Genomic DNA, 23,527 nt, shown 5'->3' on the forward strand with positions numbered 1-23,527 from the left:
TCCATTTATAAAAGCGTTGTATATTAAAAAGTTTTTTTTATATTATTTATTTTCTACTTTTTAGTCCTGTCTGAATAAAATTTTGCAATAGATATTAAAATAATTCAACGATATTAATAGAAAGGTGCACACACATGCATTTACATATGTATGTACATACAAACGAGCACCAATTAATTTTATTTAAAGAAATGGCGTGTCGTCTATTTCCGCTGTAGCAAACGTAGTACATAGGGCGACATCTAGATGTCATCTACCTCGCCCTATTCACTACAGCTGTCGCCCTATGCACTATGCTTTTTTATAGGAACTTTTCAAAGCTTTGCTTTGGTGTCGGACACACAACATTGAAAGTTTCTGGATCCACAACATTGAAAGTTTCTGGACGCACAACATTGCAAGTTGATGAAAGCGTTGTAATTTATCAAAAAACAAAGTTCTCCAACAGCGAATTTCGTTCAAGTGCTGATTTGTATTAAGCATAATAATGCTGTAACATTTGTTTTCAATTTCTGTTAAATATATTGTGAGCTATTTAACATATTTTTTATAAATCTGGATTCGAAGTGAAAATGAGTTCGGGCCTTTCTATTTTAAGCTAACGATGTGTAATTTAGTGGAAAAATAATATAAGTACTTCTTTTGATTTTAATCATTATTTATTTTAAGAATCTTTATTCACTGGTTGTGGTAACTATGTATTAATTTTCTAACTCTATAAATACTCTTTCGCATTCCTTAAAACATCAAATAGTTACCTGATTCCCCAAACGAAATGATATTCCCTCCACATATCGCACCACCATGCAACTTTCCCTGCTGTCGCCCTTCATCATCTTCAGTACCCCGTTGTTCCATTGGAAGGCGAAACTCCTTTTCGCTTTCAACGGATCAACGGCCTCCAACACCGCCACGTCCACCACCTTTGAGACATGAATTGAATTACAATTCCACACCTAACACACCAGCTGGTAAGCTAAAACAGCAAGCTTGTGTTTACAAAATGGTTCCAATTATAAAACCAGCCTCCTCTATGCCCGGTGGATTATCCACAAAAAATCATTGTGTGCAACTCTCCAAAGGCATCAATGTGGTAGCAACCCGTAATGTAATTTCGCATTACCATAGCTCCCAACCAAATTTGCTAAGCAATTCGAGCGGCCGAAATCGTGACAGCGTTGGGCGGCATGATAGTATGCCAATTGGAAATATAACTTCTGCTTTCGCTAGTCACACTGTGAACACCAACGTTGATGGCAATCTGAAGGCTGATAGTAGCTGCCCCGCTATTTTTGGGGTATCTACAAAGAATATTGGACGCACGCTATACACCTTCGAGCCGCGAACCACTGCTTACTACTACAATGAGCTTCTACAAAAACCGACTATATTTGGCTCGAACTTAAATTTGGTCAACGAATCGATGAAAGAAGAAAAAGACTTATCAGATTGTAGTAATGTAAAGACATCTGAACCATCAACTATTGGCTCCACCAAAATTTGTAATGGTATTTCATTGTCACCGAAAGCAGCAGTATACCACTCCCAGAATAATCAAAATAATAATGAAGTCGACACCGAATACGACACGGCCGTCAGTAACAGAGGGAACGAATGTGATAAACGCGTTGGTTACTTTGAGGTGTCGAAGACATACGAAGAATATCCTTCAGCCTCATGCCAATTCAATAATCATGGTATTGGAACAAAGGCTGCTGCAACGCAAGTATCAGCACAAAATAATAATTTTGGCCCAAAGCCGGCTGCTAGAAGCTTTTCTACGGCCATTCCCTCTTCTGATTCCCTATTGAAAACTTCTAGATCGTCTGGCCTTTATAACCACAGCATTAATATGAACAACTATTACACCAGTAACAAAATATGTAGTAATCATAATTCTTGCGATCCAAACAAGTTTGGCAGTAGTAATGAGCAAATGGCATGATACTAATTTGATTGGGAAGAAAAAAATACACACGAACTCCTCACTTTACGCAAATGGATTGTTGAATCTTTCCTCAATTCCGGGAGCATGAAATTCTTTTTTTGATTTCATACAATAATTGGAATAAGCGGAATGATTATACTAACGTACATACATTTCATAACAAGTTTTAATGTTCAAATTGTGTTATTTCCTTCTTTTAAACTATTGCGATGCTTAATTGGGTTTTGCATGAATTTATAATTTATGGAAGTGAATAATTATATATTCATAAGCCTTATGTAAATATTCATGGTTTTGTCTATGTATATAACCACATGAGGATGTATACCAGGTACATATGTATGTATACCTAGACACCATCACCTTTTTTTTTGTGTTAAGAAACTTCATCCTCTTGTAGTGGTTTTTGTTATATTAAATTTATAAAATATGGATAAATTGCTAATGATAAAAAGATATAAGTATATTTATATGACACTATTGCTAACTTAATATTTGTATGCCTTTATTTCATTTCTCTTATGCTAATGAAAATCATTCCACAAATATCACCATGGTCATTTCCTTGCTTTATTAATTCGTCACAATTCAAACCGAACCCAATAATGATCAATGTATTCGGTTATATTTTGTCCTTCGTCCCAAATGTGTCTGTTCCCAACATCATTCGGCTACAAAACATTTTTTGTAAACCTGTTTAACTTTGTGTTAATACTATTTTATTCATTTTCGTTTGCGTTATTTTATAATACAACATATATGATGTTTGCTACGTTTTGAAATAAATCTTCTTTTAACAAATTTCTATTTTACATATGTATTTTACTCCTGGAAAATAACAAAAATGTTATATCAATGCAAACAAATCTTCCTCCCTTACATTAATATCATCTCAAATCTACATATGTCTCTGTCCACACCACTAATGAACCGACCATAGCCGATTGAATCCCTGTCCGATGATTTCCTTTTCCCAATGACCACCTCCCGTCTATCGTATGCATCGAGTCCGGAATCTGATTTGGAATTAAGTCCGGGGCCGTCAACGTCATTGTCCCTCGGTAATTTGCCGCAATTGGTCAAATCGAGCTCAGATCCGTCGATTGCCACTAATCAGGATAACTTGGATAGGTCTAGAGATACAGTCGGTGACGGATTACCACCTCCATATACGGTAAGAGGCAAACACCTGCATACACAATAATTCATCCTTAACTGTAATGTAATCTTATGAATGCATTAAAATGTATAGCTACATACATACGAAACATTTTGTTTAAAACACGGTTAACTATTGCTTATCAAAATAGTACATTCATTAAAATATTTAAAATATTTTTTCATATTTATGATATTGATAAAAAGCGTTCAAGTTGCATTTTCAAAGAATTTAACAATATTAAATGAGAACTATAAATTTAATAAAAAAATTCAAAGTGAGTGCTTAAAATATTTGACCTTTAAATGGAAATTTCATTTTCTGGCACTAGATTCCGTATGATCACGCTATTAATTTATCATCAAATTGCCGACAACCAATTGATGGCAATAAATATGCAACTTATGCGACAGGATCCAGTATTATTGATGCAGATGTTGTGGTTTCCGACCCATCAACGCCTTCTGCACGCCCACAATCATTTTATGGTAAACATGCACCTGATCTTCCGCCACGAATCGATCGCCAATCAAAGCCTGGACCAGGTGAAATGCTTCCAGATCTACGTACCAACAGTTCAAGTGGAACGTTGGGTCGTTCAGCACAAGGACGTCTGTTTGGCAAAGCCGTCATTAATGGCGAAGTGCATGCTGAATACATCTCCCGAAGCGCCAACGACTCGATGGATTACCACCAAGCTTCATTGGAACGTCAAGCACTTCTCAATGCAGCAATTTCAAATCCAGCGGTTAGCGTCAATAAAGTAACTCAACTAAATGGCAACTCATACGACAGTGTGTCTAGCTACGATTCATATAACACGTCGCAGTTAACAGTACAAAACCTTGGAAGACTTGGTCCAAATGCGCCGGATGATCTCAAGTCAGTGCCGAACGCGAGGTGAGTGTATAAAACTGTATTTCTGATACGAATATGATATTTCTTTTTGCTAAATGTGTGCATGACATAGTGATGAGCACCTCGAATTTGGTAGATCATATTTTTTCTGCAGCTTAAGATATATAGAAGAAATAAATTAAGTTTTTATCATTTATAATTGCAAGGTAATTGCCCAAAGAAAGCGGGAAAGCAGGTTTAGAGTTGGGATTGAGTTCTGGGAGGTAGGGATTACATTTTGTTACGGGTATTTATCAAGCACAATGAGCGTATATTGTTCAACACTAAGTTCCCACGAGCACTGACAATTACGTGGTTCCCTTCTGAATTACTTTGGTGAATTACCACTGTTTGGGAGAACCATGGGTACCGTGTCCGGCTGGTCACCCTATCAGGTTGCTTGTGAAACTTTCATTTACCGTACGTGTTTAACAATGGGCAACTTTGTATTTCTACATAATTATCATGGTGAAATAATACCAGGTGTAGTAATGAAACAGTATTCTCGCTTTATATTCTTAGTTTTCTTGACCATCGGAATGTTTCCAAGCAAATTTTCAAATAATATAGTGTAAAATCTTTCTTCTCCCTTTTATTACTACACCTCGTATAATTTCACCATGCACAATTATTGGTTGTCATAATTGTTTTAGTTAAATTATTATGTATGTCTATATGTATGCTCAAGGCACAGTATTTTCTGTACCGCATTCAACAACACTATACCTTATTGCATTTTTCATATATAAGCAACCTTCGCTGCAGAACGGCTTCTTTCTATTTTTACTTCTATGGTTTTAATTGGCATTAGCTTTTACATTGTTACCACCGCCGCACTCACGTACACTTTGTAGGTTAGGTTAGATTATACCATAGCGATACGAGATTAGAGTCCTGTTTTAGCGAAAATATATGTCACTTATGATATGCGTCTCATTTGCGAATTTTAGAAGAAGATCAAGTCCAGTTTCGAGAATTCTGTCTAGTCCGTCGAAGCTAGTTGCTTCCAGGTATTTAAGTCTTGTTTCCCAGAGAGCCGGACAGGGACACAACAGATGCTCCAGGGTTTCTTTTGCACCCGAAACGTTACATTTCCTACAAGCATCGCTGTGAGCGAATTACAATTTATATGCGTGTGCTGCAACAAGACAGTGGTCTGTTAATACACCGGCGAGTGTTCTACAGCTCCTTCTATCGAGCGATATAACACACGATTGGGAGAAATAGAGATTGCGTCCATCGCGGTACCGCTAATCCGGTCTTTGTGAATTTGACAGAATCAGCTGGGTGCGTGACATGATCTTGGTGCAATTGTTGATTGAGGAAAACCAAATAACGATTTAACTGGGTATGGCTTAGTTATTTGCCCAATGATTTCGGGCTATTGTGTCCGAATGGGTGAACCGATCAAAAAAATGTTACACAAATTTGTAGTCAAAGGTCTACAATTTATTTTAAAACCTTATTTTGAAATTTGTGGTCACTAATTTATTAATAAACTAGCCAATGCCCGCTTACTTCGCGGCGCCTTATAAGAACGTTTGCGTGGCCAATGCAAAATAGCGTTTAAAAGCAAAAATAGTCTGTAAAGTCAAAATTTTTGGATTAATTTGAAACCAGTAAGGCGCAGTATCCTCCTTACACATAGGCCAATAATAGTAACGCTACGATACTATATGGAAACCAATCCCTTTCGATGTCATGAGCTTTACCGATGGTCTTATTACCACCTGTGAGATCTCTGCCAAGCATGCATAATCTTTTTCTATAATCTTGCAACTACAACATTGGTGCGATGCGTATGCCAATAAAAGTTCTTATAAGGAAACTCAAGAGCACAGAAGTGCGTTTTCTGGCCAAGAATCCTCGCTGTCCCACAGGATGAAAAGTTTTCCGGTACATTGGCTAAATGAGTCGTGTGATCTCTTGAATATCTTTCAAGTGAAGCAATAGATATACCTACTATGATCTTTCCTTGATAATTCGCCACTTTTACAATTCGTGGTAATATTTATGAACCGATCTCTAAGTAATGCAAGAGGGGCCTCAGACAAACCTAAACCCATCCTTCATTTCGACATCCGAAAACTAAATTCATATAACTTAAACATAGGGCCAAAGCAGACCAAGCACACGGGGTTTCTATACATTTCGGCTGCAGCGCCATCCATTGGGCCCATTTTCTGCAAAACCGTTGCTTACCATAAAATTAATACGTGTTATGAGTTTCAACCCCTACTCCAGCTTCCGTCATACAGGTACATAGCTCACATTTAAAATTTGAACGAAATCCGTTAATAAATACGATTTTTATAAATAACTCTACTCCAGAACTACCTAGCAAGTTTTCTAGTGGCATATAGTAGGATCATATATGTATCTAAAATAACCTCCGACAATCAGACTGAACTCTATTTAGTTGTTTTTGAGTTTAGTCCGAACAACGAAAACGGCTATCATATTTTGCAAATAGATAGGTATGTAGATAGGACAGTCTATAGCGAAACCTGAAAAATCAAAGCTCCATTCTTTGCGAAAAATTTAAAAAAAATTCTTCAAAATTTTCACATAACTAAAAATTAAAAAAAAAGTTACAATAGTTCAATGGAATTTAGAAATCTAGGAGAAAATGTCTCCCAATCGAATGTTACTTGCGCGTTTACGTGAATGTATATCCATCCAGTATTTCCAATAATTACCACTTTTCGCCATAGGTACGGTATTGATAACATATGTAGCTGTGTCGAATTTCAGGACGTTAGCGTAAGCGGTTCCAGAGATAAGCTATATGAGAAGTTCAGTTTGTATGGAATGTGCGACGCCCCCTTTTCCAATGCATTTGCAATCTATGCAGCAGTGTTAAGTTTCAGTTTCCCAGCGTAATTGGTTTTAGAGATATATTGGTTTTTTTACGTTTTAGTCTATATAAGAATTTTAGGAATATCCCGAGCTACATACCGAGTAAATTTTTGGTCGGAATATTTATTTTCAAGGTGCTGGCATATGTTCCAAATATGAACCAAATCGGTGTATCCGTTTAGTTGTTTAGTGAAATACATTGCACAGAGAACTGTATGAAATTGTAAAGCGCAACGTCTCTGATTTCTTAATTTTTTGGCAGCAACAACAAAAATTTTTGATTTTTTTAAGCGAAAAACCTTCCACACAGAAGTTCCAAAAAAGTGCGATTGGTTATGCTTGAACAACCTTAATTGAATGCCAATAAAATTAAGTTTGTGGTTATATCAATGCCAAATTTTGAGAAAAGTCTGTTGCTAACTCTAAATCTAAACAACGACGCACTGGAAAAAGTTAATACATTCAAATACTTAGGCATAATGATCGATGATAAACTAAAACAAAAAAAGTTGATTCTATATTTTCAATTAGAGTTCTAGCAATATGTACATCGGTGAAAACTGCATTTAATTATGTACNACTGCAATTTTCAAACAGGTGGCAACTCTCTAATTGTTTGCTTTATATATTTTAAGTTAGACCTCTGGCAATACATCGGTGTAAACTGCATTCAAATCCATGCATTCGTTTTATAGTGATGCGAGTGAAAACATACAGACAGACAGACAAAAATTCTAAAAATGGTTGATTTGGCTTCTGGAGCTCTAATAAATACTCCCCACATTAATTTTTCTTTAATATCTATAATGTACAGACATCGACCTGTTACAATTTTATTATATGTATAGATAACCTCCGCCAATCTGACGGAACTCTATTCAGTGGTTTTTGAGTTAAGTCCGAACAACGAAAACGGCTATAATTTTATGCATATAGGTATGTAGATAGGACAGATCTAGGAGAAAATGGTTCCCAATCGAATGATACTTGCGCGTTTACGTAAACGTATATCGATCCAGCCTTTCCAATAATTACCACTTTTCGCCATAGGTACGGTATTGATAACTTGTGTAGCTGTGCCAAATTTCAGAAAGTTAACGTGAGCGTTGAAGAGATAAGTGAAATGAGAAGCATGGGGTTGCCGCTCCTCCTTTTCCATTACTCACCACTTTTCGCCATAACTACAGTATTCATAAAATATGTTCGAAAAAGTTGTGTCGAATTTCAGGATAGCGTAAGCGGTTCCAGAGATAAGTTATATGAGAAGTTCAGTTGGTATGGAATGTGCGACGCCCCCTTTTCCAATGCATTTGCAATATATGCAGCAGTGTTAAGTTTAAGTTTCCCAGCGTAATTGGTTTGGGAATATTTATTTTCAAGGTGCTGGCATATGTTCCAAATATGAACCAAATCGGTGCAGCCGTTTAGTAGTATAGTGAAATACATTGTACAGAGAACTATGAAATAGTAAAGCATGACGTCTCAGATTTCTTAATTTTTTGGCAGCAACAACAAAAAGTATTGATTTTTTTAGAGAAATACCTTCCTTGTAAATCGCATAAGAGATCACTTGCTCTTTCTGACATTAATCAGCCTGGGTATGGGAAGATTTATTTACANAAACTGAAATTTTAAACGCAGGTGGCAACTCTCTCATTTTTTTCTATATTGTAAGCAATTCCATGTTTTCGAGTGATGCGCTTACAAATATACAGACAGACAGAGAGTCAGAGAGAGTTTCTAAAAATTGTTTATTTGGCTTTTGTAGCTCTAAGAAAAATTCAACATTAATTTTTCTTTAATATCTATAAGGTACAGATATCGGCCTGTTACAATCTTATTATAAGTATAGATATAGATTTCATTTATTTTATCAATTTAATACAATAAATTTTTTCAAACAGGTGGCAACCCTGCCTAAATTTCCTAAACCTCTTCAGTTTGATACCCATATTACAATATTAAATTTACCTCATAAATTAAATTAATTCAAACAGGTGGCAACTCTAAACATATTTTTGGCTGTAAGCCTTCTTAAGCTTCTTTCTTCTGACGCCCATATTGCAATATTTGCTTTTTCTTATCAATTTACTTAAACTGCAATTTTCAAACAGGTGGCAACTCTCTAATTGTTTGCTTTATATATTTTAAGTTAGACCTCTGGCAATACATCGGTGTAAACTGCATTCAAATCCATGCATTCGTTTTATAGTGATGCGAGTGAAAACATACAGACAGACAGACAAAAATTCTAAAAATGGTTGATTTGGCTTCTGGAGCTCTAATAAATACTCCCCACATTAATTTTTCTTTAATATCTATAATGTACAGACATCGACCTGTTACAATTTTATTATATGTATAGATAACCTCCGCCAATCTGACGGAACTCTATTCAGTGGTTTTTGAGTTAAGTCCGAACAACGAAAACGGCTATAATTTTATGCATATAGGTATGTAGATAGGACAGATCTAGGAGAAAATGGTTCCCAATCGAATGATACTTGCGCGTTTACGTAAACGTATATCGATCCAGCCTTTCCAATAATTACCACTTTTCGCCATAGGTACGGTATTGATAACTTGTGTAGCTGTGCCAAATTTCAGAAAGTTAACGTGAGCGTTGAAGAGATAAGTGAAATGAGAAGCATGGGGTTGCCGCTCCTCCTTTTCCATTACTCACCACTTTTCGCCATAACTACAGTATTCATAAAATATGTTCGAAAAAGTTGTGTCGAATTTCAGGATAGCGTAAGCGGTTCCAGAGATAAGTTATATGAGAAGTTCAGTTGGTATGGAATGTGCGACGCCCCCTTTTCCAATGCATTTGCAATATATGCAGCAGTGTTAAGTTTAAGTTTCCCAGCGTAATTGGTTTGGGAATATTTATTTTCAAGGTGCTGGCATATGTTCCAAATATGAACCAAATCGGTGCAGCCGTTTAGTAGTATAGTGAAATACATTGTACAGAGAACTATGAAATAGTAAAGCATGACGTCTCAGATTTCTTAATTTTTTGGCAGCAACAACAAAAAGTATTGATTTTTTTAGAGAAATACCTTCCTTGTAAATCGCATAAGAGATCACTTGCTCTTTCTGACATTAATCAGCCTGGGTATGGGAAGATTTATTTACATATATGAGAGCTTGCCCAAGGTACTCCGTGAAGTCATGTCATATGCTTCTGTTCCAAATATGAACCAAATCGGTGCAGCCATTTAGTAGCATAGTGAAATACATTGTACAGAGAACTATGAAATTGTAAAGCATGACGTCTCAGATTTCTTAATTTTTTGGCAGCAACAACAAAAAGTATTGATTTTTTTAGAGAAATACCTTCCTTGTAAATCGCATAAGAGATCACTTGCTCTTTCTGACATTAATCAGCCTGGGTATGGGAAGATTTATTTACATATATGAGAGCTTGCCCAAGGTACTCCGTGAAGTCATGTCATATGCTTCTGTTCCAAATATGAACCAAATCGGTGCAGCCATTTAGTAGCATAGTGAAATACATTGTACAGAGAACTATGAAATTGTAAAGCATGACGTCTCAGATTTCTTAATTTTTTGGCAGCAACAACAAAAAGTTTTGATTTTTTAGCGAAATGCCTTGCACACAGAAGTTCCAAAAAAGTGCGATTGGTTATGCTTGAACACACTTAATTGAATGTCAATAAAATTAAGTTTGTGATTATATCAAGACGAAATTTTGACAACAGTCCGTTGCCAACTGTAAATAAAAAACAACGACGCACTGGAAAAAGTTAATACATTCAAATACCTAGGAATAATGATCGACGATAAACTAAAAAAAAAGGATTCAAATTAGAGCTCTAGCAATATGTATATATATTAGTTTTTGCGTGATGCGCTTACAAAAATAGGGACAGACCAAAATTATAGAAATTTTAAGTTTGGCTTCTGTTGATATATTAATTTTTCTTTAACATCTGTTATGTACAGATATTGGCCTGTTGCAATTTTATTATTCTCAAATACTTTCGTTTGATACCCATGTGGCAACATTTAGGTTATCTTATAAATTTAACCGAATTAAAACTTCAAAAATATTTTCAAAAGTAAAGGCACGCTTTGCTTACTTTAATTTGCTTTGATTTACTTCAAAAACTCGTTTAGCCAAATGGCGGCTTGGAACGCTGTCAAAGCAACTAGTTGTGTAGTTAAAAAGTCATGGTCTGTTTCCTTACAGCAAGAATAATTTTGCCATAAAATTCCAGAAAATTGAAAAAAAAGAAATACAAAACAATGTTTTCATATTTATTTTTAAATGAATGTGAATTAATTTTTGCATCTCAAAGGAATGATAATAATTATACATACATATATAACTATATGTACATTTATTAAAACAATAAACTAAAAAAAATCGATTTTTCAAGAGACGATTTACCAGTAGTTTGACATCATAAATATCGCTAGCTTCGTGTGAAAAATTGCTAAGTCTACATTTTATGAAGCCTCAAATTTTGATATAGAAAGTAAGAGAAATTAAGGTTTAAGGTACTTGTTTTATTTTTTCTCGTTTATATTCAATGAAAGATAAATTTTATAAGTCCAAAAGAGGTTCCGAATATGCGTTAAGGCCAAAATAATACGAAATTTTTTAACAGAGATCGATTCCTTCTGATTCGTATGGAGTTTTGCTTTGCTTTAAACACGTAAAATGTTCCTGTAAAATTTGTAAAAATGGACTTAGCAACTTTTCACTTTAAGCCAGCGACTGTTAAATATAAATATGGAAACATAGAAGCATTTTTATTAAACTTTGAATTACTTATATTATGAAGTTTTTTGTAAGAAAATTTTTGTTCATAAACGTGTGCAGCAGTTTGTTTGAGTTCATTAAGAACGGGAACATACCTTTTTGTCAAAAGCCTACAAAACGCTTTCAATTAAACATTTGCCTATTTGAAACTTTGTGGCGCTTAAAGCAAGTGAAGCAAAGCTGCTATTTGGTCAGCCTTCATACGTTTTAGTATATTCCAAATAACTTTTGACAGTTCTCAAAGCGAAGCAAGCAAAGCAAGTCTGCATTGGGCCAGTACCTTAAGCTTCCTAATGCTCTTTAGTTTAATGCCCGTAGTGTAATATTTCATTTATATTTCAAACTTTAATGAATACAATTTTTCAAGTAGTTGGCAAACCCCCAAAAAATATTTTCGGCATTAAAATTTCCTAGCCTCTTTAGTTTGATGCCAATATTGCAATATTTAATTTAGTCTATCAATTAAATTAAATTAAAGTTTTCCAATAGATGGCAACCTTCCACAAATTTATTTACTTTATTATTTACTTTACCGTATCAATTGACCTAATTTGAAATATTAAACACAGGTGGCAACTCGCTAATTTTTTTCTTCTATATTGTAAGCTAGATCTCTAGCGACACATCGGTGAAAACTGCATTCAATTCCATGTTTTCGAGTGATTCACATACAAGTATACAGACAGATTTTTCTTTAATATCTATAAGGTACAGACCTCGGCCTGTTACAATTTTATTATAAGTGTAGATATAGATTTAATTTATTTTATCAATTTAATGCAATAAAATTTTTTAAACAGGTGGCAGCCCTCCCTAAAATTATTTTCAGGAATAAAATTTTTCAACCCTCTTCAGTACAGCAATATGGGTAATATTGCAATATTCAATTTATCTTATAAATTAAATTAAATTAAAATTTTTAAAACAGGTGACAACTCTAAAAAAATATTTTTGGGTGTAAGCCTTCTTAAGCTTCTTTCTTTTGACGCTCATATTGCAATATTCACTTTTTCTTATCAATTTATTTAAACTGCAATTTTGAAACAGGTGGCAACTCTCATTTTTTTTTTTCTATATTTTAAGCTTGACCTAGCAGTACACCGGCGAAAACTGCATTCAAATCCATAAATTCGTTTTCGAGTGATGCGCGTGCAAACATACAGACAGACAGACAGACGGACAAAAATTCTAAAAATGGTTGATTTGGCTTCTGGTGCTCTAATAAAGACCCCCCACATTCATTTTTCTTTAATATCTATAATGTACAGACATCGACCTGTTACAATTTTATTATATGTATAGAATAGATGTAAATGTAAGTATGTGAGGAGATTTTGCAAACTCATGCAGTGTTGCCAACTTCTAAGTTTCAAAAAGCACCAAAACTTGGGGAAAAAAGCGTTTTACCGTACTAAAAGCACTAATTTTTTTGTACCAAAGGATACTTTTTTTCACAACAGTTTGTATTTAACAAAAGTAAAAAAATAAATAAATAAATAATATTTATTAATAGCGAATTAGGTACTACAGGTTAAAACTGGTATATTTAGAGAAAGAAAAATCTAATCGCAACAAACGAAAAAATGAATGTAGATTCTTTTAAATTCAGTGCTGCTACAGCTTTAAATATTTCAAATTATTTCATGTTTTAATTATCTATGAGAAATTTGAGTTCAGAAGAAGAGCACTAAAAAAAGCACTAGGCACTAAACAATTTTTTTTGGCGTTTTAATTTTCAAAAAGCACTAAATCTAGTGCTTAAAGCACCAAGTTGGCAACTATGAGCTCATGTTATAGTAAAATTCAATAAACAATTGTCTAATTAAAAAACTATATATATTTTCATACAAGGCTGCACAAACATAGCGATGTATGAAATTTTTGAAAATGATATTTTTACAGAAAATATTGAATTGTGCACTAAAATATGTTGTTTGACTTAGATAGTTTGGAGTTTTCATCGGGAACCATGAAAGCCGCCCTATTATTCTTAACTTTTTCAACTTTGCCCATCGTTTATTGCAAACATTTCCATGAAAGCAATCGAATATATGGTATTTATTAGTGAACATATTGTGGCCCTATTTATTGAAATTAGAAAAAGGTTTTCTTAAATATAATAAAACTTTAAATATGTAGCTCTTAAGGAAAAATTGGTTTTGAAAAAAAATTTTTGGAAATTGTGCGTGCCACCGCGACTTATGTCAAATAAATGCTTGAAACACAATACCCGGCGAACGGCAAATTTCGCCCAGCAGAGCGATGCCGACGTCCAACTTTCGCCAAGCCAATTCGCTTACTGAAACACAAATAGAGCGGTATCGAGCGGTTCGAATGCTGTCAGCTGATAAGGTTACCGTGTTTTAAGAAGGAAGCTTTTACAACGAAGAGGGAAAATACCAGCATGAAGAAGTTTAAAATATAGAAATAGTTTTTAAATATAACTACTAGTAAACTTACGTTTTACTAGATTAATCTCTGATAGAAAAATATAAGGTATATTATTTTACTCTTAAACAAAAATTACGATAACTTTTAAAGTATGGTCATCATGGCCTTTTTTTTGCCGTTGCCGTTGACCGCGGCGATAGAAATAAATCTATCGTCGCGAACAGTCGTCGACCAAACTTCGTCGTTTGCTTTGATTGTGCGCGTTCTCATATAAATCAGTGTGTTTTAATTATTTCGGCGAACATTCGCGACGAAAAATTTGCCGTTCGCCGGTGTTGTGCTTCAGCTTAAATGTGATTAAAAATAATTTTCTTTAATTTTTAAGATAGAAGTCAATAGTTTATATCTTTCTAGTATTCTTAGTTAACTAACTTATGGGAATAAATAAAAAGTAATAATCTGTCATTTACTTTCTTTTGCAAAACTATATACCGACTGCATGACAACAAGCTATATCGTATGTGTTACAAAATGATCTGAAATTTATAATTTTAACTTGAAATATTAAAATAAAATGCTATTGTACCAATACAATATAGAACAATTGTAATGCAGTGCGAGTAGGACGTGTTTTGGCAGTGCTCCTGACTTTTCTCGTTTAAGTTTGATATTAAATCTTAAATTACCTAAAAATCGGTGCTATACTTTAATACGTGTGTGCACAAAACTTTTCCTGGCATCTTACACTTGTGATTGCTTCATTTGATATCTGGATATGTCCATAACACGCAAAAATTCATCGCGTAAACCTGCATCCCCCCCGCTAACTCCATCATCTGATATGGTATACAGAGTCGAATCCAGCGTTGCCGAAAGCTTTTGCTGAAAAATCGTAATCTTACCCTGAAAAAATCGATAGATAAACTTGACTGAACGAATTCCCTCTGCTATTTTTCTGTCTCTTTCATATGAGTATCAACAGTGCAAATTAACGATTTGGTTACAATTCTAGAACAAATTTAATATAACTAAAAGCACTGTTATAGAAAAAAACTAGATAAATGCATGGTTGTACTTTGGATTACGTTTTACTTTAAAAAATTGTTTACATACATACTTACATACGTAGTTAGGTGAAAAAACTAAAATAAAAAATCGTCATTACGGGGAGATACATCGTCAAAACGTCATTGAGCTTAAAAAACGTCAAAATGACGACGAAATCGTCAATTCGGCAACGCTGGTCGAATCTAAGATGGAAGAGCAACGGGTGGCTATTATTAAAGAGTTGACGGCAGTTATGAAGAGTTCTGAGGAGAGAGTGATGCAGAAAATCGGTGAGTTGGCTGCTGAAATGGCAAATTTAAAGCAGTATGTAACTACAATTGAGAAGAGAGTAACTGCTGTCGAGAACTCATGCACTGAGATTCAATCTCTACGCAGTGAGATTGCCGCTGTCCGTTCTCAGCTCTTTGAACTTGAAAGCAGCGCTGTCTCCACAGACATTATAATCAACGGTATCCCGCGAGCTGTTGATGAGAGTTTGACTGATGTTTTCGGGAAGGTATGCAGTGCAGCGCAACACAAAACCACGCCACTGTGTGAAGCGTTCAGACTACGAAGTACAAAAGCAAACATGCAAAAAAACAACAACCACTTGCCTATTGTTGTGAAGTTGTTCTCACCGTATGATAGAAGTCAGCTCTTTAAATCCATTGCTGCGTTTTGTAAATCGCAAAAGAGATCACTTGCGCTTTCTGACATTGATCAGCCTGAGTATGGGAAGTTTTATTTATATGTCAGATTGCCCAGGGTCCTCCGTGAAGTCATGTCATATGCTTCTGAGCTCAAGCGAAAAGAAATGATACGTATTCACTTGTACTTCATTTACATGTTTCTCTTAGAATTTAACTTAAGCGCTGGTTATACTAACATAGCAAGGCAGGGCATAATCAAGCAGCGCATATGAAACATGGGAGTGGTTATTCTCCGCATATCGCACAGTATATTTCAAAATCAGCTGTTTGGGAAATATTGATTTATTCATTAATTTGTTTTTTTCACACGACAAGTTGTTCAAAGAGTAGNATCAGCTGTTTGGGAAATATTGATTTATTCATTAATTTGTTTTTTTCACAGGACAAGTTGTTCAAAGAGTAAGTAACTAATTTTGGCAAATTAAGTGCACTTAATAATAATGAAACATACTCCTACAGGTGTTTTCTTGATTAATACACCATGTGGCCTGATGGACAAATGGAAGAAGACCTCCTCGATTTGGCATTTTTAAATATTTGCCGTCTTCAACAGAAACGGCAAGAATCGAGGCGGTTCATCCAGTAAATAAGGATCGGAAATTGTATGGGTACTTTAGGAAAGTGTTCTTGAAATGCAAATCCCACGACAGCAAGATTTTTCTTTTAACCAGGATAAACCGCCCGGTGTACGATTTATTGCAAACGTTGCTAAATCCGTTTCTGGAAAGACCTAAGAAACAAATCTCTCCAAAAGAGCGCCTTGCGATAACACTGATGTAAGTTAAATGCGAATGCTAGATATTCTTTACATTATAATAACAATTTTAGGTACCTCGCACATGGATCGTCGTTCGAAATCGTCGCTTCAATGCTCAAGATGGGAAAAACAACTGTTCGTAATATTGGGTTAGAGTAGGCCTGGGTAACGGCGCAAATTTTTTGGCGCTGACACACTAACTCCAGCGCCACTGTCGGAATCAGCACAGTGTGTTGGCGCAATTGCGCCTCTTCAGGCTAAAGCTCATTTCCTTTATTGCTGCACGCTGCTCCAAAGTGAATTAATACAAGGTGATATCGGTTGAGAAAAAACTCAAATATACCCAAGTTCAAAACCCAAAAATACAACAAACCCATCATTTTCACATTCAGAAGGACCGCGACGAATTCTGGCAACACCACCTTGTATAAATTCGCATTGTGCTGCACATTTTACAAGAGACCCTTCTATATCGGGTGTTCTTTACTGGTTCTTTGCGACTCCCGGTGTTGTTAGTGTTCCGGTGTTAAACTAAGGTGAATTAATACAAGGCGGTATTGGTTGGGCAAAAACAACTCACCCATGTTCAAAACCCAAAAATACAACAAACACATAATTTTCACATTCAGAAGGACCGCGGCTAATTTTAGCAACACCACCTTGTAAAAATTCGCCTTGTGCTGCAAATTTTACAAGTGCCACTTCGCTTTTGTGTGTTCTTTGCGCCGCCCGGTGTTGTCAGTGTTCCGGTGTTGCTGGCGCCATTGCGTCACTGAGTTGTGAAAATCGGTATCGACGCCAGTAACTCAGCTCTCGGCGTAATGGCGCGGCGCCGCACTGTGTTATCCACGACTAGGTTAGAGACCTGCCAGATTATATGGACTTCTTTGTCTCCAGTATATCTCAGCGAACCCCCTTGGCGCAATATAAAGACATTGCGGACGACTTCCAGAATGTGGAATATGCCAAATTGTGTAGGAGCGATTGACGGGGAAACGCATAGCCATCACTTGTCCGAATAATTCTGGCTCGCTGTACTTTAATTATAAAAAATTTTATAGTATAGTTTTAATGGCTACCTGCGACGCCAAGTACACATTTACATCCGCTAACATTGCAAGCTACAGAGGACAAAGTGATGGAGGTAGCACAAAAATATTTTAAAGGAATTGGCATTTACTCATTTTTAATTTGTTTCTTTTATTTCAAGGTGTTTTCCACCAAACAGCATTTGGACGGGCGCTGCTGAGCAATGGTTTGCCACTACCACCAAAAACGCCGTTGTGGAGAGGATCGACGGAAGAATTTCCATATTTTTTTTTCGCCGACGCGGCATTCCCACTGAAAGAAAATTTAATGCGGCCATACCCTGGCGTACAACTAACTCGCAGCAAAACAGTTTTTAATAACCGATTGTCGCGAGCTCGTCGGGTAATTGAAAATAGCTTCGGGATTTTAACTGCTCGCTGGCGTGTCCTTCGAAAAGTCATCAATTGTAGTCCGGAGAACTACGTGCTTGGTTTTGCACAACTTCGTAATGCTAAACGATCTGAAACGATGGTACTGTCCAGAAAATTTCGTACACAGATGACCCAGAACAAGTGACAACAAATGGAGAATGGCGCCGTGATCGGGAGGATCTGGGTGGTCCATTGACCTCTATAACGTCAAATCGACGTAATGCAAGCGCGGCTGCATTCCGTTTAAGAGAAAAATTGGCAGACTATTTTTTGAATCAAGGTTCCGTCCCTTTTCAGTAAAATGTTCATTCATGCATACGTATTATTAATATTCCCATTAGTATTGTTATTATTATATAAACAAAACCCTATACAGTCAGTCAATAAAGTTTAAAGTTTTTTGTGTTCGCGTGATGATAGTACCTGCTTGGCAGATCTCATTTTTTCGATTTAAGTACTTTTGTTTTTATACAACAATTGGGTGATTCGCAAGTTATCACAACTAGTCATGTTGTCATATCATATATATGTATATACATATGTAGGTACATACAGTTGCGGTGAAGAAAGTAGCAAAATTATGTTTATTTATTTATTTTTAGTCATTTTTAAAATAAATTTCAATCTAAAACAGAAACTACATAAACAAAAGTTTCAAAGCTTGCATATATTTAGTTCACAAAAATTTCATCTTGAAAATTTTCGAGTATGCAGGTTTGTAGCCCATAATAATATTTAATTTTTTTACTCTCTTATTGGCCGCAGCTGTATGCGTAAATATATATTATGTTTATAATATAATTATAAAAAAGAGACTTTGGGAACTTAATTAATTTGCATGTTAATTTTTTACTTTGCTTTATTTTTAATAAAAATATTTTATGAATGGTATAACAATATTTTTACTAAATGGGACATGTATAAGGAACTTACAATCAAGCAAGGTATTGAAATGCATGGTAGAAGTTTGTAAAACAAGTTTGCGTTTTACAAATTTTAATAATATCACATGGCGCAGCTTATAATTTTTTATGAAAATATACACATACCGCCCTCGAAATTTTTATCAGTTTTGTACACTATTCTTTTGCTTTTTTAAGCAATTTTTTTACAATACGGGCAACTATTTTTTAAATATTTTATTTTTCGATAATTTTGTATAAAAATATGTTCACTTCTAGAACAAATAACCCAAAAATCAGAGTTCCAAACCTTGTGCAAAATTAACGAAAATTCGGCGAAATTTCATTCAAATATTGCACTTTTTATTTACGCTCATACTTGTACTTTGTTATACTAAAATTGAATGGGCTAAAAAATTGCATACCCAAATTTTTTCTAGAGAGCGTAAATAAAAAGTGCAATATATGAATGAAATTTTGCCGAATTTTCGTTAACTTTGCATAAGGTTTGGAACTCTGATTTTTCGTTTTTTTGTTGTAGAATTGACCATGTTTTTATACAAAATTATCGAAAAATAAAATATTTAAAAAATAGTTGCCCGTATTGTAAAAAAATTGCTGTACCTAAACTTTATTGACGGACTGTAAATCAAAACCAAAAAAAGCCATTTAAACCAGTTTAAAATTTTTTATAAAATTAAGGAGAATTTTATAAATTTTCATCAAAATTTTAAACTTTTTACTAAAATTAAAAAAAACGGTATGCAGCTTTATAGCACATTCAATTTTAGTATAATAATGTACACATTTGAAGTTGGTAAGAAATTGCGTTGATTTTTTTAAATTTTTTTTTGCTGACGGCTCAGATATTTTCTTTCATACAAACAAAACTTCGCTCAAACCTTGTATAGAAAAAATGCCTAGAAAGTAGTTTCTTATATGGAAAAAAAAGCATAACACCGTCAGAAAAATAAAATAATGTAAAAAAATATTCTTTAAAAACAAGCTTTTATTCAACCTGTACAATCAAAGGAATAAAATGAAGTAGTGTAACAAAAGATTTGTTAGCAAGAAAATTTTGTCAAAACTGCACTAAAATGAATAAAATAAAATAAGTTAAGGTCTCGTTAAAGTTACTAAAAGCCATTTAGTGAAAGGAGTTACTCAAACTCTAATGAAAATTACTAACAATCTGTACTAATTAAAATCGTTTTTAAAAAAGCTTGTCGCGCGAATAGCAAACCGGCACTTAAGTAGCTGCATACATACATATACATACATACCTAACCAATTATGCATGTACGCTGAATTCGCCGACAGGCTTTTTTAAAAACGAAGTAAATTAGTACAGATTGTTAGTAATTTTCATTAGAGTTTGAATAACTCCTTTCACTAAATGGGTTTTAGTAATTTTAACGAGACCTTAACTTATTTTATTTTATTCATTTTAGTGCAGTTTTGACAATATTTTCTTGCTAAAAAATCTTTTGTTACACTACTTCATTTTATTCCTTTGATTGTACAGGTTAAATAAAAGCTTGTTTTAAAAAAAAAAATTTTTACATTATTTTATTTTATAATTTTTAGTCCATTTATAAAAGCGTTGTTTATAAAAAAGTGTTATTTTATTTTATGTACAAAATTTTGCAATACATATTAAAATAATTCAACTTGCAATGAAAGAGAACAGAAGACTATGCAAGCAAAATGTTGTTTGCTTCCGTTTTGTATAAACATACGTATGTACATATAGCAGCAGTTAATTTTATTTAAAGAAATGACGTGTCGTCCATTTCCGCTGTAGCATGGCATATATTTAGACGCAATATTTAACTTCTTCTGGCGGGGCGACATCTGGAGTCTTCTAATTGTATATCCTTGATATGATGCCTACAACGAGGTTCATATCTAGACTAGCTTTATATCTAGAATATGCTTCAAATAACTTTGCTACATTACCGCCGCGGCGCTCCGGCAGCTTTAACAATTTTATAGTGGTTTTACGTTCTTTGGCAAATTACGTTCTGTTAGCCATAAATCTTACTATTTTTTGACCGCCTTTGAATCAAGACGCCTGGACCATATGGGGAATTCATTTATATTTTAAATTGCATTGTCATCGTGATTGGAACTATGCTGAAAATTTCAAGTCTCTAACTTGTCGGGAAGTCAGTTTAAAATCGATTGGAAATTTCCGCGATTTGCGCGGGATGACCAAGTTAAATAAAAGCTTATAAAAATATCAAAAATCAATGCGATTTTCTAGCAACTTAAAGCTCTCCCTTTATTATACTAAATTTCAATAAGCTTTAAACTGCATACCATAAATTAATTAGTTTGTTTTTGTTATTTTTATGGCCTTATAACAATATATTCAACAATTTTTATGAGCTTGAGGCCGTTTTTAAGTGAAAACTTTATGTGGAAAGGCAACAATAATTTGAAAAAATGGCAGAAGTGATAGCTATTTCGGAAATCACCACATTTCCTCTCTTCCTGTCTTTCCTGTCTTCCTGTCTTGTTAATTCTTGCTTGTTGCTTATTTTCCACTATTTCACTTTGCTAAGCCAACTACAATCAAGCGCAGCTATTCCGCTGCAATTCACTTGATTATGTGGTTGTTGGTTTTATTGGTTTTTGTTAATATTTCTATTATTAGAACTTTTTTTTTTAATGAACTGAAAGAAGTCTGATGAGGAAATGTGGTGATTTCCGAAATAGCTATCACTTCTACCATTTTTTCAAATTATTGTTGCTTTTCCACATAAAGTTTTCACTTAAAAACGACCTCAAGCTCATAAAAATTGTTGCATATAAAATTATTAAGAAATTCGAATTAAAATATTTGGAATTGAGATGAAAAGTTTGGAGAACTTTTATAATTTTTGTACAAAGTTTGGTATTTGCACTTATGTATATGGTTTTTATTAGACAGGGAGCTGAACTTTAATAAAAAAATTATACCTTAAAAAAGCAAAAGAATAGTGTACAAAACTGTAAAAATTTACGGGGCGGTATGTGTATATTTTCATAAAAAATTATAAGCTGCGCCATGTGAAATATTAAAATTTGTAAAACGCAACTTGTTTTACAAACTTCTACCATGCATTTCAATACGTTGCTTGATTGTAAGTTCCTTATACATGTCCCATTTAGTAAAAATATTGTTATACCATTCATAAATATTTTTATTAAAAATAAGCAAAGTAAAAAATTAACATGCAAATTATTAATTCCCAAAGTCTCTTGTTTATAATTATATTATAAACATAATACATATTTACGCATACAGCTGCGGCCAATAAGAGAGTAACAAAATTAAATATTATGATGGGCTACAAACCTGCATACTCGAAAATTTTCAAGATGAAATTTTTGTGAACTAAATATGTGCAAGCTTTGAAACTTTTGTTTATGTAGTTTCTGTTTTAGATTGAAATATATTTTAAATAAATGACTAAAAATAAATAAATAAACATAATTTTGCTACTTTCTTCACCGCAACTGTATGTACACATATGTATATACATATACATATTAGATATGACAACATGACTAGTTGTGATAACTTGCGAATCACCCAATTGTTGTATAAAAACAAAAGTATTTAAATCGAAAAAATTAGATCTGCCAAGCAGGTACTATCATCACGCGAACACAAAGAAAAATATATAAATATATATATATATATATCATACACCCCTGGTTATAATAAAAGGTACGCAATGTTTTGACCTTTTTTGACTACTTTTATTTTGTTTATTAAATGCTTTTTTTTATAAAAATCTACCTCATTATAAAGAAAACACTACATAAATCCAGATTTCAAAGTTTGTAGAAAAATTAAAAAGTTCAATATATTTTCACAATAACCCGTGCATTGAGAATTTTTAAAAATTCCAAGTAGTTATAGCCCATTAAGTTTTTGTATAATAAAGTGTAAGATTGAAGTTGCTATAAATGAATGGGCTATAAACTACTTGCCTAGAATTTTTCTAAAAATGCCCAATGAATGGATTGTTGCGGAAATTTGTCGAACTCTTAAATTTTTCTACAAACTTTGAAATCTGGATTTATGTAGTGTTTTCTTTATAATGAGCCAGATTTTTATAAAAAAGCATGTAATAAACAAAATAAAAATAGTAAAAACTGGTCAAAATATCGTATATCTATTATTATGACGAAGGGACACATGTAATATACAAAACAATATTAAATCATTTGTATAATTGTTAGCCTATAGGTTGTGTACAAAGGTTTGACAAGCAGCATAAGCATTTATAATATTGTCAATATACCATTATTTGTTATCTATATTTAAAAATGATACTTATTAAACCTTTGTACACAACCTATAGGCTAACAATGTTACAAATGATTTAATATTGTTTTCTATTTAAAGATGCCTTCACACGGCTCGAGTTTTGTCGACTGGAAAATCGGCGAGCCAAAATATTTACATTTTACAGTTGAATTGCCATTTACCCGGGTCTATTTCGGATGAACGACAAAAAATCGACCCGTGTAAAGGCAGCTTAACATGCAATGATGTAATAGATAATTATTGTAAATTTATACAAAAGCTTTTGAAACCTAAAACAAACATTC

The 23,527-nt window shown here is 33.9% G+C and overlaps 1 protein-coding gene across 1 annotated transcript in view; it reads left to right on the forward strand.

Moving 5' to 3' along the window:
- LOC108359717 (zonula occludens-like protein polychaetoid) overlaps window positions 1-23,527 on the forward strand; it is a 187,764-nt gene that overhangs the window by 140,271 nt on the left and 23,966 nt on the right. Inside the window, exons 6-7 of the mRNA XM_017611687.1 lie at window positions 2,889-3,122; window positions 3,439-4,007. Coding sequence (XP_017467176.1) covers window positions 2,889-3,122; window positions 3,439-4,007 — 803 coding nt within the window. The remainder of the gene's footprint in view (window positions 1-2,888; window positions 3,123-3,438; window positions 4,008-23,527) is intronic.

This window comes from Rhagoletis zephyria, unplaced genomic scaffold, assembly GCF_001687245.7.
Source record: "Rhagoletis zephyria isolate East Lansing unplaced genomic scaffold, Rhagoletis_zephyria_1.1 Rzeph_scaffold_00443, whole genome shotgun sequence".
Taxonomy (NCBI): domain Eukaryota; kingdom Metazoa; phylum Arthropoda; class Insecta; order Diptera; family Tephritidae; genus Rhagoletis; species Rhagoletis zephyria.